Consider the following 15,792-nt stretch of genomic DNA (forward strand, 5'->3'; position numbering starts at 1 on the left):
CAGGTGGAGCTGCCCTCGGGCAGCGGGCCATTCAAACTAGAGCGGGAGAAGCCCCCACAAGACTTAGCAGCTTTGCTCTAAGGAAACTATGGGTGTGGTTTTGATAACTAGGATGAGAAGTTCAGGAAGAATTAGTTTTCAGCCTGAAAACAAAGTCTGAATTAATAGGTCTTGGAAGTTTTAGGGAAGATTTGACGAGTGAGAGGTGTCGGAATAGCTGGGTTTGTGGCCAATGGGAGGCGACTGCCTTGCTCCTCGGGATGAATTCAGAGGTGAGCAGAGGGAAGGCCTGTGTCCGGGACCCCAGGGGCAGTGGGATGTGGTGCCTGGTCCTGGGCCACCGGGAGGGTCCTTCCGCCTCCGCCATCGCATGTCCCCGGTGTCTCCTCCCTCACTGGGGTCTGTGGACCTTGACAGTGTGCCTGTGTGTGTTGGGGGTGGGCCGGGGGCTGCCGAGCTGTTGAGAGGGGGCACCAGCTGCATTTGATCTCTGATTGCACGGTCTCTTCCCAGTCCTGACATTGGAGCACGTCTTGGGGGGCTCATCCTTGTTTATTATAGTCATCAAGTGAGGGAGAGCCCCGAGGAGGCCTGGGTGTGAAATGGCACCAGGTGTTGGGCGGGGCTTGCCCTCCTACCTCACTGCCCTCTCTTCGAGGGGATGGTCACCTTCTAAAAACCTCCTTGGTGTTTGCTTGGTTTAGGCGGTCCATTGTGTCTGCGCAGTGCCCTCAGGGTCAGAGCCAAGAGCTTGGGGCGGCAGTATGGAGTGGTGGGCAGACAGGGGCCAGGATCAGGCCCCAGGCCACCCTCCCACTTCGGCTGTTAGTTAAGCTCTGGCTTTGGTTTTCTCCCCTTGAAATGGGGGCAGTAATCTCCATGTCCTCCAGTTGTTATAACGGTTAAAAGGAGATGAGAGTGGAAGCACCCAGCCCCGTGGCCCTGTGCAGGTGGAGGTGTTCCTGGGGCTGGTTATGGTGGGTCAGCTCAGCTCCCCGAGACTCCTGTGCCCCAGGGGGTTTCTCTGGCTGTCACTACAATTCTGCTTTCAAATAAAAACAGCTGGGCCCTGCGGAGGGGCAGCGCTGATCCCGCAGGAACCCTGGGCTGACCGGGCCTGAGCCCCCTGCCGTCTTCAGAAACCCTGGAGTTCTGGGGCGGTCCTGGTGTGCTCTTACCGGACCTCCAGCCGTGCTTCTGCTCACTCGTGTGAAGAGAAGAGGGACCACGGGTGTCTGTGACCTCCTCTCCCTCCTGTGGTCCACGCCCTGCGTCCCGGTGTAACCTTCCTGCTCAGCCTCCACGTGTTTGTTCATGCAGGTCCCCTGCCTGCCTGCCTCCCACGCCCTCTCCTCTGGCTTCTGTCTGATCTCTGAGCCTCTTAGCAGGTCTCAGCTCTGCCTGCCCTGTCCAGAGTGGACCTTCTCCGGGGTGTCCTGCTGTTCCCTTCCTTTTTGTGGGTTTTCTTTAGCCCCAGCTTGTTAACAGGGCCTGTCTAACTCCTCCCAGCACACAGCCCCCTAGCAGACCTTAAGAATACTTGGGGGATTGACAGCACTCCGCACCCTGTGAGGTATCACTGTGTACAGTGACTTTCCACCTCTTTGGCCCTGACCTACGTTAAGAAACACATTTTAGACTGACTCGGTAGAGAAAAAAGAGACAGAGGAGCTCATGTGTGCACACGAGGGAAACAAGTTTCATAAGACAGTCCTTCCCATAGGACCTCTGACTTTCTCTTCTGTTCACGTCATGTCGTTGCATTTTAATGCTGGTTAGGATTTTCCAGATGGATCGCACCGTGGTCTGGACTGTGGTTTGAAAACACTGGCTTGCTCAGTAATTGAGTCTGAGAAGGAGGGTGGGCGCTGGCTGCCCTGTGGTCTGTGGGTGTCTGTCAAAGGCCTCACTGGGCAGAGCGAGTGCAGCTGGGCAGGGGCAGGGGCAGGCTGCCCTGTTTGGGAACTGCTTTGGGCACAGGTGCTACCTCCCCAGCCTACAGTTTGGTCCAGAGGAAAGAGCCTTGGACTAAGTCAGTATACCCGGTTCAAGTTCTGGTTCTGCCACTTGGTGGCGGGAGGCAAGTCACTTACCTCTCTCGGTCTCCTAGGGTGCTTCTGAGGGTGCACAGCCGGCCCCTGGGGCCTTGCATGCTGCTCAGGGCTGCAGTGCGGGGAGTGGCCCAGAGCAGACCTGGGCCCTGGGCCCTTCCTCTCTTTGCTCTGTCAGCCCAGATCCAAAGGGAGGTCAGTGCAAACCAGTTACCTTCTGCCCAGGATCACGGGGAGTTGGTCAGTGTGAGTGTGACCCTGTATGAGGTGTGGTGTCCCCCTGCCTGACTTGGCCTGCTCTCTTCCAGCCCTGAAGGATGGCTTCCATTATGGGGGATGCGATCATGGTGCTCAAAGGCCTTGCCAAGCTGACGGAGGCAGCCGTGGAAACCCACCTGCAGCACTTCGGCCTTGGTGCGGAGTTCATCATGGCAGCCCGGGCCCTGCAGTCCACAGCTGCAGAGCAGTTCAGCATGTTCTTGGGGACGGTGCAGGTGCAGGTAAGGAGGCGGGGCCAGGAGGGGTGCCAGTGGGAGGGAAGCTGGACTTGGAGCCCTTGGTGAGACTAGGACACAGCTAGGGTGGCTGGTCTCCATGTGGCCAGGGCCAGAAAGCCCACTGGTTAGTGTAGCCCACTACCCTTCCGGGTGGGATAGGACCCCTGTGAGAGGCTGCTGGGTGACTCACGTCTTCGTTAGAGGAAGCTTCAGAGCTGAGAGCAGCCCCAGGAGCAAGCGCCCCAGCCCACGCGTTCGACTAGGAGTTCCCTGGCTGATCAGGCACGGGTGCCAAACTCAGGGAGACCAAGCCCCGTCCGCGGGGAGCGCAGTGACCGCCCCATTCCCTCTGCCCGGTCTGTGTTCAGTTTCTGGCCTGTGTTGAGGTATTGAAGAGAAGCCTTTTTAATTTGGGGAATTTAAAAAATCACAGGAAAAAGTAACACTTGCCTGTGTTCTGTGGAGGCAGCTCGAAGGAACCCGGCATGTGGCCGGCTCTGAGCAGTTTTTAAAGAGGCAGAACCCTTCTCCCTGTGTTAACGAGTGTTTTCTGTTGGGCCGATTTCTGTAAAGAAGTGACGGAAGCCACCCGCTGTCAGAGCTTCACTGGGCAGAGCAAGAGCCGCTGGGCAGGGGCGGCCAGGCTGGGAAGCGCGTTCCATTGGCTGTCGCCTCCGCATGGAGCTGCCACAGGAGGCTGTGTCCCTTGGGCTTCCTCAGGCTTTTCCCACTTGCCCGCTGCATGTTTCTGTGGGTCTCTGGGTCCTGATGTGGTGCTTTCCTGGGTGAAAGCTGAGGACCGCTCCACCTCTCGTCTTCCTCTTGTCTTTCCTGCCGTCTTTTGTGCCCCAGACCAGAGAGCCTCTGCTTACCAGCACGGGGAAGGTTTTAGGTAGAAATGCGGCAGGACAGGCGATTATAACAGCTGATGGACAGAGGGCTGTCCACCGAGGTGTCCCCAGTGACTGTTCCTGAAAGTCCCGGGGAAGGGGGAAGCTGTGTGCGCCCATGTGCGTGGCACACCTGCTCCCTCCTTCTGTTCCCCTGTGGTCGCCGACTTGTGGACCAAGGACACTCAGGCTCCGTCAGGCTGAGGCCATCACGCTGAGGCTGTCACAGCCTGCAGGCCTCTGGTCAGTCTTAGGTCCCGGAACCCCCTCTGCTGCCCGCGAAGGCTCCGTGGCTGTTTCTCCCACAAATGCCTTCAGCTTCACAAGTCTCACGCTCTGACCTCACTGGAGCCTCACTGCTGTCCTGGAAGGGGCAGGCCTCGATGTGCACCCCTTTCTCAGGTGGGAAACGGAGACTAAGAAATTGGATGCGAGGCCCGTGGTGTTTAAGTGACAGGATCAGGTCCGTGTGACTCCCTGGCCTGCCCTCCTCTGTGAGGCTGGGCTGTGGCTCCGGCCCCCGAGTGCCGTTCCTAGTGAGGAGCAGTGCCTTCCTGTTGGATGTGTTGCCGGTGGAACACTCAGGAGGTGCAGTTGTCCAGCTCACTGGGCCTCCCAGGCGTGCGGCAGCGTGGAGACCTGGACAGGCCTCCCTGGGAGGGGAGGGGGCTCCTGCCCAGGCTCCCACCTGCTCCCCCGTCTCCTCAGGCAGGGCCATCCCCCAGGACAGTCACTTGGAGGGAGGAGGGAGGAGGGAGGGGCCATTCCCCACCACGAGGTGGACACTAGCGGGGCGCTGGCCTCCGTGTGCTCCCATTCTCTCCCTCAGCACGTAGGTCCTGTGCCTCCCTTCTCTCCGAGGGGATGGAGGCCAGATACTCCAGAAACCTCTCCCTCCAGCCCCTCCAGGGGCTTGTTCACGTCTTCATGCAGTAGACACCAGGTCTGGTTCCATCGAGACACTGGGGCCCTTCACTGCCCAGAGGCCCAGAGCCACATAAGCCGGTCATGGTCATGCAGGGCCAGGCGGCCACATGGAGTCAGGGGCAACAGGGGCTCTGCTGTGGCTCTCGGACCTGCTCAGGCCCTCACCCAGGGCTGCCTGGCCATCTTGAGAGGCACCCAGAGAACCCAGCACAATTGATTTCTGCTCTGAGGATGGCCGGCTGGTGGCCTTTGCCGGGTCACCTCGGCTCCCTCAGCCTGTTCCCATTTGGCAGCAGAGTCACAGCCACATCTCCCGTCCCTGGAGCCGTAGCCCGTAGAGCCGCGGTGAGCAGGCTGAGGACCTACTCCGTGTGGGCAGAGCCGCGGGCAGCACTGTGTGCACTGGGCCCATTTCAGCGGAACGGAACCGGGCTCCTGACCTCCCTTCAGGAGTCAGTGCTGTTCCAGTTACAGCCTCCCCGGCACTGTTTCCCTGGCCTGTCTGTGCCTTGTCTGTGGCCCCCACAAAACTGACTGTGGGGAGTCCTATTTTCAGATGAGGAAGTGGCAGAGAACTCACACAAGGTCACTCTGAGTTCTAAAGCAGAAGGAACCTGGGCCTGAAGATCAGGTCTTTTCAGTTGTTACAAGGAAAATATGTGCCCCCAACTCCCAAGGACAGCCAGGCCAAACCTGGTTGTGCCAAGTCATCTGGTGAGAGAGCCTCTTAAAGGCAGGCCATGGCCGGTGAGTGGAGCCGTGTCTGGCGAGGCGCTGGCCTGCAGTGGTGGGGTGTCCCCGTCTGTACACTACCCTTGCCCTCGCTGGTCTGTGTTTTGCTTTGACTTCTCAAAGGTCTCCTGTCTCTTTCCCGGGATCACCCACCCCAGAGCCCTGGAGGCCTGTCCTTAGCCCCGATTAATAGAGGAGGAACTTGCTGGGAGTGGTGGTAACGGGCCTGGTCCTGGCTGGACACCCAGCAGTTTCTCAGTGACCACACAGCGGGGCCCTGGCAGCAGCAGGACTGGGACCCGGGTCTCACCTCCAGAACTGACACAGGCCTCAGGAGTAATGCGGTGTCGCCCTCTGCAGGACGGAGGGCGGGGCAGCGGGGATGTGCTGTCCTGTGCAGAGAGGGATGGGCACAGGAGGGCGGGCTCCCGCTTGCTTCTCTCACGCTGGCTTTTGTTCCCTGCAGGAGCAGGACAAGCATGAAGAATCTTACATGTCGGAGAGCTTTGACGACCCAGAATCAGAGTTCCACTTCTCAGGGCCAAGGGCTGAGGGCGCCTCTGCAGACTTCTCTGCAGCCTCCTCCCAGGACCAGCCGTCGTCTACACCCCAGGATCATGCCAGCAGCAAGGGCCCAGCCCCTGCCTACGCTGACAGTGGACCCTTTAGGGAAGCCGGCCTCCCAGGGCAGACTGCCTCTCCTCTGGGCAGGGGGGACGGGAGGCTTTTTGTAGATAGCAGAGCCCCCTTCTGTCCCACTGGCCTGCAGCGAAGGTTCTTCCACCAGGACCAGTCCCCTGTGGGAGGCCTTACAGCCGAGGACATTGAGAAGGCCCGGCAGGCCAAGGCGCGCCCCGAGAGCAAGCCCCACAAGCAGATGGTGCGTCTGGGAGGGCCCTGGAGCGGGCCCTGTGGTGGTTCCCGGTGGTGCTGGTGTCAGGCCCCTGCGGGGATGCTGTGTCTGGAGGCTTTGGGAACATGGAGGGCTCTTGGTGGTGGAGGTGCTGCCTGGCAGAACTGCTGTCTTTGGTGGTGGAGAGGGGATGGGGGGCAGCACGAGCCCCTGAAGGCTGGCCCTGTTCCCATTCTCTGTTCCCTGAGGGCGCTCTCTGTTGTCCCTCCAGCTCAGTGAGCGGGCTCGGGAGCGGAAGGTGCCAGTTACAAGGATTGGGCGGCTGGCCAACTTTGGAGGTAAGGTGGCTGTGTGTCTGTGCCCTCACCTGCCCTGGCATGCCAGTCCTAGCTGAGTGGAGCTGGCCTACCCTGGCCCCAGCGTGGAGGTGGCAGAGGGCGGGGCCCACAGGTATCCTGGGGAAGTAGTCCGGGCTCCTGGATGTTTCCCAGGGGTGGATGATTCAGTTATTGGGATCCACTGTGCCTAAGCTCACCCTCGGGGTAGGTGTGGCTGATGCACACGGTGAGCTGCAGCTTGGCTTCTCAGGCCACGCTTGGGGTTCAGTGTCTGCAGCTTCAGCTTCTCCTACTACCTCGGCCTCCCCGCCGTTCAGCCCTGTGGAGGCCTCTGCAGGAAGGAGGCCGGATAGTGAGGGAGCTCCTCACTGGGCCCGTGTGGCTAACTAGACAGAGTGGTGTTTGCTCCGGGAACCAGCCGTTTGGAGACCCATTGGCCGGATCCCCACAGGCTTGTGGGGCATCAGTAATGATAATGAGGTGCCAGGGCCCTGAGCTGCTGGCATTTCAAGTCCATTCTAAGATGCCGTAGAGCTGTGGGCTTTATTTGTCCTTTTCTTTGGGGGTTTGAGTAGCCATTGTGCCCAGCACACCTGTGCTCTTTTATCAGCATTGAAGGATCATTTTACAGTGAAGGCTTACCGCAGTTGTATCTGCCTTTCGAACGTTGTCTTGTCACATCTGTTGCTGAATTACCGACTAAGACGTTCCTATTGTAAACACCATCTCCTCTGTAATGGTATACCTTCAGACAGAGTGACTGGGAGCACGTTCCTCTAAAGCTTGGCTGTTCTCAGAAGGTTCTGCAGAAAGTTAATGAACTCAGCTCGCATATGAGCCTTGGGCAAGTGGCTGTTTGCAAGGCTGTTTCTAACAGAGGCCTGTTGGTTCCCGATGCTGAGTGGCCGTGAATGGTCACGATCGGGTGGCTACCTGCTTTTTCCTTTGCTTGGGTTGGATCATACATCTCCCCTCCCATGTCCATACATACTGAAGCCACATTCTACTCATGGCTAGGATTGGCTCTGTGCTCCGGAAGCTGGACCCAGGAGTGAGTCCTAATATTGATGGCTGGCTGTCTTAAAAAAAAATCCTATATAATAAAAGCCTAATATGCTAAGTGTCCGGTCGTCCAGTTGGCCATTCAGTCAATCAAAGTGTAATATGCTAATAATATGCTAAGGCTGCTCAGCTGCTTGCTATGACGTGCACCGACCACCAGGGGGTAGGTGCTCAGGTAGGTTAGCTTGCTCTGGGGTCTGGTCAATCGGGACTGAGTGAGATGGGCGGACATGCCCTGGAGCCCTCCCGTGGTCTCTCCCCAGCTGACCAACCTCCCGTGTCCCTCCTCAGCCCCGATTGTGCACCGGTGGGGTCCCTTGGCCTCCCCTGCACCCTCTCACAATCCAGGACCCCTCAGGGATGTTGGAGAGCCGGTTTCGGCCTGATCCTTTAGGCCAGGCCGAGGGATGCCACTGTGCACGAATTTGTGCAGGGGGCTTCTAATACATATGTATATGTGTGTATATGTGTGTGTGTGTGTGTGTGTGTATATATATATTTTTTTAATTTCTGGGAGGTGTCTGGGCACCAACCCTAAAGGGGTGACTGTCTTCTTAATGTGCAGAGCAGACTGAGTTAATCAGATAGAATTTTCTTAACCTTAAGGTTTTCTTGTACATTGCTAACTTAAAATTTGACATCTGTTGCTACAGTCTAGTATAAAGTGTCATCTACATTTGTTGCCTTGTTTTACTTGAGTTAGCATTTCAAACAGTTCCTCATAGTGATACCAAACTCAGGTGTGGCTGCCTGCCACTTTGAAAGCCAGTGCTCAAGAGACAGGGGCTGATGTAAGGAAAGATGGTCTGTTCAAGTGCCAGCAGCCTGAGAAGATGGTGACTCCGTCCCAAAGACCGTCTTAACATCTCATGTAGGCAGGGTTTTTATTAGGAGGGAGAGGAGGAAAAGAAAGAAATCAGGGGCATTGAAAGGTCTCTTCATGTAAGTCAGCACAGTCCAGTCTAATGATTATCTGGAAGCTGGTTGAGCAGAGATCAGGTATTTATTTATTTACTAGAGGCCCCGTGCATGTATCTATGCATGGGTGGGGTCCCTCAGGGTGACCTGTGGGGATTGGGCCCTAGCTTGTGCCCCTAGGCTCGCAGCCCCAGCTTGTACCCCCAGCCTTGCAGCCCTGCAGCCCCGCCTGGCACCCCACCATGGCCTGGCGCTGCCCCCTCACCTGCTCTACCATTCCACCGTGGTCCCACTGTTGTCGGGGTCCATCGAAGCTGGCAGCGCCTTCGCTGCTGTCCATTGCCAGCGCCATGTCGCCAACATCCGCCATGTTTTATGCTGCCCCCTGGTGGTCAGCACATGTCACAGCGAGCAGTCAAACTCCTGGTCCAACGACTGCCCAAGGGGGCAATTTGCACATTAGGCTTTTATTATATAGGATTTATTTATTTATTCTTAATCTTCATTCGAGGATATTTTTCCATTGATTTTAGAGAGAGTGGAAGTGAGAGAGAAAGACAGAGAGAAATATTGATGTGAGAGAACTACATCGCTTGGTTGCCTCCTGTGCGAGCCCTGATCAGGGCCTGGGCCAGGGAGGAGCCTGCAACTGAGGTACGTGCCCTTGACTGGAATTGAGCCTGGGACCCTTTGGTCTGCAAGCCGACGCTCTACCTACTGAGCCAAACTGGTCAGGGCAAGGTCCCGTTTTTATGGTTGAGAGTCAGCAAGTGTCCTGGAGCCAGAATGTCTGGTTGCTGGAGCTGCTTTCTGAACTCTGACACAAATATGCTGCTTAGCCATGGGCTACATATCAGTTAACAATTCCTCTTCTGTAAAAACACCTTTAATATTGAACAGTATTAACAGAAGAGAAGGGTGGGTTACACAGAACATAAGGTCCTGGGGTGCCTCTACCAGAAGGAGTTTGAGAATCACTGCTTTGGTGGCCTCCAGTGGTCCCTGCTCCCCAGAAGACTTGGCATGGTTCGTTCCCTGCTTTGCACAGTGGCTATTAGTTGGGTAACATTACTTTCTTTTTAAATTCATTTCAGAGAGAGAGAGAGAAAAAGAGAGAGAGAGATCGATTAGTTGTTTCCACTAAAAGGATTAGAAGAAATATTTTAATATTGCTATTTGCCCTTTCTCTATAATAGAAGTGTCAACCAAATTCACGATTGACAATGACAGATAGAAACACACACGTGCAATTGGCGCCGAGAGCTTTATGTATTGCACATGCATGAGTCAACTTAGCCTTTTATATATATAGATACACTTGCTTAATTATGGCTTTGTAATATTCTTTCAATTATGCAACATTTCAGGCACGGGAACATGCTTCACAGACATGTGGTTACAGTGTAAAGTGTTTCCACCTGGCTATAAAGCAAGCCATGTTCCTGGGCTGAAGAAAGTGCAAGGAGGCTAGTCGCTAGGGAGAGGAATCCGGGTGTTGCTATGTGACGTCTTTACCCAGAGAGACACTTAGCATATTAGCCTTTTATATATATAGGTTGGTTAATTTTTATTTGTGCCCTGAGATCCAACCCACAACTTTGGTGTATCAGGATGATGCTCTAACTGAACTACTCAGCCAGGGCTTTTTATTAATAAACTAGAGGCACTGGGCGGGGGCGGGGGTCCCTCAGCTCAGCCTGCGCCCTCTTGCAGTCTGGGAGCCCTCAGGGGATGTCCGACTGATAGCTTAGGCCCACTCGCTGCAGGATAGACCTCGTTCCCCTGAGGGATGTTGCAGTGGGAGTGCTGGGTGGCCGCGCTCACCCCGATGGTGCCCTCATTGGCCTTCACCCACACAGGTGGGCAGTGGCAGTGCCTGCGCTTTGGGGACCTGAGCGTTGGTGCTGTGTGTCTTGGAGAGGGCCACATGTGGGAACTTGTCTGTCTCCAGCCTGGTTTCCTCCCCAGGGTTGTGGTGCAGCTGGCCCTTGAGGATGTGGGCGGTCGTCACCATGGCGACGCCCATCCCATCTCCCAGGAACAGGATGGTATTCTTAGCCATGTTGGTGTTAAGGTTCTGAAGGCTCGGCGTTTTTCAGGGTCTGCTGAGCTTGGTCTCTCCAGTACTTGGGGTCTTTCTCTTTCTGTTACTGAGGAGGTGGTAAGGCAGGTGCCAGTGGCCGGCACCAAGAATGGTGAATCATGATGCGCTCTAAGCCTGGCTCTCTCTCTCAAGCCCAGTTATAAACCACGTGGGTGGGGGTGAGGGCTGGCAGTGGTTGGCTGTTAGCTGATGTTCTGATCTGGCGCAGAGCCCTGGGTTAGGGTCTGTCCTGGCACAAGTGACGCGCGGCGAGTACGCTGGGGCCCAAGGGCATGCAGCGGGTGTACGATGCCACCACCCTCATAGCTTATGAAGGCGGCCATGGGGGGAGTTAGAGGGGGGAGGAGGACAGCACTGCCTGGGCAGCCCTCCCCGGCTAGCCCTGGCCCTCCCGCCCCCATCCCGCCCTGCTTATGGATCTTTTAAAAGGATATTTTAGCCATGATTCCAAGATAAAAGGAAAGTCAGTTGAGTCACTGAGTTTGTGATAGATTCAGCCCCACCATCTCTGTGTCTAGATGCTGATGGCGACCCCTGGGCCTGCAGAGTCAGCCTGCAGTGGGGCCGGGGGGCAGGGGGCAGGGTGGGAGGGGAGAGTGTTGGTGCGCCCTCTGTTGCCTTGTCTAAGGTCAGGCTTCCCCACACAATATTGACTGATGGGCACCTGCTGTTCTTGGTGGCTGTGGAGACCAGGCCCTGGGTTGACAGGGCCGTGTCCAGGGCTGGACTCACCCTGGCCCATCGTGGGGTAGCACTTAGTGATGCCAGTTTCCTTGCCTGATTCCCGAGGGCACGTGCTGTGCAGCCTGTCCCCCAGCCCCGAGCTCCTCCCGGCTCGGCTCGCTGAGCAGCCAGGAGGGCTGCTGTGGGACAAGACGTTCTGCGCCCTGGGCAGGCCAGGCTTAAAGGGTTCTGTGTGTCCTTTTCCCTCTGAGGGCAGGAGGAGGGTCAGGCAGTTCTGGTCTCTAGTTACAGATGACAGGATGAGCCACACCCACTTGCCCAGGGACCCCTCTCACAGATGGCAGTCTGACTGGCTGCCTGTACCTGTGTCCTGTCCCCTGCAGCCAGCAGAGCGTGTGTTAGTCCTCCCCTACCCAGTGGCCGTTATGGGGACGGAGGGCCAGCCCCAGAGAACCTGCGGAACGCCCTCCAGGGAGCTTCCTCCAGTGGCTCCCTGTCCCCTTCCTCCAGCGGCTCCCTGTCCCTTACCTCCAGCGGCTCCCTGTCCCTTACCTCCAGCGGCTCCCTGTCCCTTACCTCCAGCGGCTCCCTGTCCCTTACCTCCAGCGGCTCCCTGTCCCTTACCTCCAGCGGCTCCCTGTCCCTTACCTCCAGCGGCTCCCTGTCCCTTACCTCCAGCGGCTCCCTGTCCCTTACCTCCAGCGGCTCCCTGTCCCTTACCTCCAGCGGCTCCCTGTCCCTTACCTCCAGCGGCTCCCTGTCCCTTACCTCCAGCGGCTCCCTGTCCCTTACCTCCAGCGGCTCCCTGTCCCTTACCTCCAGCGGCTCCCTGTCCCTTACCTCCAGCGGCTCCCTGTCCCTTACCTCCAGCGGCTCCCTGTCCCTTACCTCCAGCGGCTCCCTGTCCCTTACCTCCAGCGGCTCCCTGTCCCTTACCTCCAGCGGCTCCCTGTCCCCCTCCTCCAGCGGCTCCCTGTCCCCTTCCTCCACCGGCTCCCTGTCCCCTTCCTCCTGCGCTGTGGGCTGTGCCCCCCACAGGGCCTCTGCTCCAAGGGCCGGCGGGGAGGACGCAGGGATGCAGAGAGGGGACTGAACTACCTCTGCTTGTGGACTTGCTGCCAGCTCAGGGTCGTTAGATGTGCCAACCCAGACGGGGCTCCGCTGTCAGGCCGCGGGAGTGCCCTGTGCTGTCGCTGTGCACACGCCCCTGCTGTCACACGGAAGCGCCCGCGTCTGTCGCTACCCTGTGGAGCCTGGGGTCCGCGAGAACCTTTCTCACTTCCTGCTCCTGCGGCACCTTCCCCAGGCCCCTCACCAAGCACTGTGGTTAGAAGGCGTCTCACTGTGTCCTTTTCTTAGCCCTGGAGCCCGTCTGGCCAAAAGCCCAGTGGCTGCTCCAGGAAGGGCCACTTGGGCTCTGAGGACCCCAGAGGGACTTGCGGGCGGCCGGGGCCAGGCTGGGCCTAGGCTCCCAGATCCTGGCCAGGGGAGAGCCCCGCTCCGACTCCCCTCCCCACCCCGTTTCTTGACTAAACTTCTGTTTGTGGGGGAAATGGGAATGTCAGGAACTTTCTTAGAAGGAGCTGGCGCCTTCTCACCGGCTGGGATGGACGCCAGGCTGGGGCTAAAGCGGGCTGCACGCTGGTCCTCCGGGATCCGAGCAGACGGTGCAGCCAGGCTGGGCCTGAGGAGGAATCGGAAAGTGGGGGGAGAGGGGTGCCATCCCGAGGGCTCTGGTACTGGGGGCCGAGGGGCCACATGACGGAGAGCCAGCAGGAGCTCTGGGTGTCCTCCCAGGACCTGGAGGATCCGGGCGGAGGTGCCCGTTCTGACAGGAGGATCCAGCTGGGTCTGGCCTTGCCCCGCAGCAGAGCTCTGGGAACTGCTCTCCGCTTGGCAGGAGCCACTGCTTCTCAGTCACACACAGGAGCTGAGGCCAAGGTCGGGGCTGCCTGGCGGGCCCGGCCCTGGGCTGGTCCTGAGGGAGAGCCTGAGGCCACCGTGTAGCCGGTTCTCTTGTTCAGTGATTTGATGACAGGCCCTGGGCCTTGGAGAGTTTGGGCTCCGACCTGCAGCCTAGAGACGGCCAGGGAACAGTTTGACCAAGCATCTGAGGGGGCCCAGCAGGAGGCCTCTGCCTGCCGAAAGAGGGGCCCAGCACCCCCCCCCCCCACGCTGGGGACACACACACAGACACACACAGACACAGAGACACACAGACACAGAGACACAGACACACAGTGACACACATACACACACAGAGAGACACACAGAGACACACTCACACAGTGACACACAGAGATACAGACTCACACACACACACACCTGTAGTATCTGTTCCCAATGGCCAGGCTCTTTGGACTTGATCTAGGCAGAGAAAAATCTAGATGCAGACACTAGTGAAACTCGCTAGAGTTTGAAGGTTACTATCGTTTGTTTTCCTAAGTCAGATAATGTGAGGGGTGGGCAGAGGAGTTGATGTTTGATTGGAGACGAGGCTCCCAGCGCTGTGCCCAGTGACCGCCAGAGGGAAAACAGGTTCTGGCACCTGCATGCCAGTCCACCAGGATGTCCTTGGTGGGCCCGAGGGCACCCAGATGGCAGTGGCTTCTTTCTGTGGTCGCAGAGCGCGGCCTCTTGTGGCCCCGGACTGTCCCGCGCTGCAGCTGCCAGCCACATGGGTGCCACGCACGTGAAATGTGGCTGGTCCAGACTGAGCCAGGCTCAGGCAAGACACACAATGTAAAACATGTCCAATAATTTAAAACATTTTTATTGATTTCAGAGAGGAAGGGAGAAGGAGAGAGAGAAACATCAACGATGAGAGAGAATCATTGATCAGCTGCCTTCCGCATGCCCCACACTGGGGATTGAGGCTGCAACCTGGGCATGTGCCCTGACCGGAATCCAACCCGGGACCCTTCAGTCCACAGAGCCAAACGGGCTAGGGCGCTAATAATTTTTATTATTACTTGTTGAAATGATAACGTTTTGGATAAATTGGTTTAAAGTATACGTTAGAATTCATTTTACGTGCTTTTTGCTTGTAAAAATATTCCCTGTGTGGCTGGCATGGTATTTCCTTTGGACAGGACTGGTCTGGCCATGTTGGATAGGAGCCAGGGTACTAACAGCAAACACTGTTACAGCAGCACCTGTGCCAGCCCCACTGGAAGCACCTTAGGACTTTGTGCAGGTGTTTAATCTCCAGTGACTATGAGGCAGGAACTTTTATTTTTTATAAAATTTGGGAGATATGTGCAGGTTTCCTTACCGGCTCATCAGAGCACCCAGTGTGAGGCTGTCCCCTCTGGGCATGGGGCTGCTGCTCCCTCCGCCCCTGGCCCCTGGGCCCCGGGCTGTGCTCTTCGAGGCCCCCTGGCCTGAGGGCCTCTTTAGTGTCTTCCAGGGCCTCTGCTGTCATCTGTCAGTGTGCTCAGCCACCTGGTTTCATTCCTTCTGCTCATGTGCCTCCCGCCCCCACCCCCACCCCCAGCAGCCAGACCTGTTAGAAGTGGAGGGGAGGCTCCAGGCAGGCCGCCCTGGGCAGTTGAGACCATCGCCTCCCTGCCTCCCTCTGGGCACACCAGGCCCTGCCTCCGGGCACACCAGGCCCTGAGGAACTTGGATCTAGAAGATTGCAAAAGGGAGAGGGAGGGCTGCGACCACTGTGGGTGCCTGCATGAGGGCTGCAGCCTGAATTCCTGTGTGTCGCCCAGTTTGGATTGGGGACTGCGACCTTTTGCTTTTGCAGAACATTCTCACTCGCTGGGCGACTGCGTCAGGCCCTATCGTGTGGTCCCCTCCGAGGAGCACAGTCAGGGCTCTGAGGAAATGGAGCCTCCTCTCCCAGACGGCGCAGGAGGGGCTGCCTCCCACGGGGCGCCCGCTCCTGGCCCCTCTCCCCTGGGCTGGGTCCTCCCAGCTTCGTTCCCTGTTGTGTGTTGTCCTGGGGTGTGTGTCCCATCGCCTGTACATGAGCAAAGGTGATGGGGTGGGGACAGATGAAACGTCACCAAATGCACTGAATCTTCTCTGAAAACAACAGATATGTGTGTCCCTACATTTTTGTCCTCCTCTGAGCGTCATCCTGTGCCCCGAAGAGTTGTGGGTTCAGTCCCTGGTCAGGGCACATACTGGGTTATGGTTTGATCCCCAGTTGGGGTGCAGATGGAAGGCTACCGATGGGTATTCCTCTCATTTCGATGCCCCCCCTTCTCTTTCTCTCCCTCCCTCCGTCCCCTCTCCCTTTCTCTGTTTCTCTTTTCCTCCCTCCATCCCTCCATCCCTCCCAGCATGTCCTCTGGTGAGGATTAAAAAAAATGGTCTGGAGTGTCTTCGAGGGTCCTTGGGAAGCTGAGGAGTGTGCGTGTGCATGTGCGTGTGTGCGCGTGCGTGTGTGTGGGTGGGTGCGCGTTTGCGCGTGTGTGTGGGTGGGTGCGCACGTGTGTGTGTGTGTGTGTGTGTAGGTGGGGGAGGGGCCGTGTGGGTGGAGGCCAGTGGGCAGCAGCCGCTTCCATGCAATGCCCAGCGCCCTCCCCTCCTTCCAGGTCTGGCTGTGGGTCTGGGCTTCGGAGCCCTGGCTGAAGTCGCCAAGAAGACCCTCCGCTCTGAGGATTCCTCAGGTGAGCTGGGCCCTGACGTCCCACCTGTGTTCTGGGCCCTCAGGTCCCCTCTGGGGCACGCTCACTGGTGGCTGAAGGCGGCTCTGCTCCAGTGATGGCCCGCCCTACCAT

At 57.7% G+C, this 15,792-nt stretch overlaps 1 protein-coding gene across 1 annotated transcript in view; it reads left to right on the forward strand.

The window, feature by feature from the left end:
- The first annotated feature begins 2,359 nt into the window (after positions 1-2,359).
- The window catches only part of ADCK3 (aarF domain containing kinase 3), a 21,330-nt gene continuing 7,897 nt past the window's right edge, over positions 2,360-15,792 (forward strand). Inside the window, exons 1-4 of the mRNA XM_006756042.2 lie at positions 2,360-2,545; positions 5,564-5,977; positions 6,222-6,288; positions 15,607-15,681. Coding sequence (XP_006756105.1) covers positions 2,369-2,545; positions 5,564-5,977; positions 6,222-6,288; positions 15,607-15,681 — 733 coding nt within the window. The 5' untranslated portion in view covers positions 2,360-2,368. The remainder of the gene's footprint in view (positions 2,546-5,563; positions 5,978-6,221; positions 6,289-15,606; positions 15,682-15,792) is intronic.

This window comes from Myotis davidii, unplaced genomic scaffold (assembly GCF_000327345.1).
Source record: "Myotis davidii unplaced genomic scaffold, ASM32734v1 scaffold333, whole genome shotgun sequence".
NCBI classification, from domain to species: Eukaryota; Metazoa; Chordata; class Mammalia; order Chiroptera; family Vespertilionidae; genus Myotis; species Myotis davidii.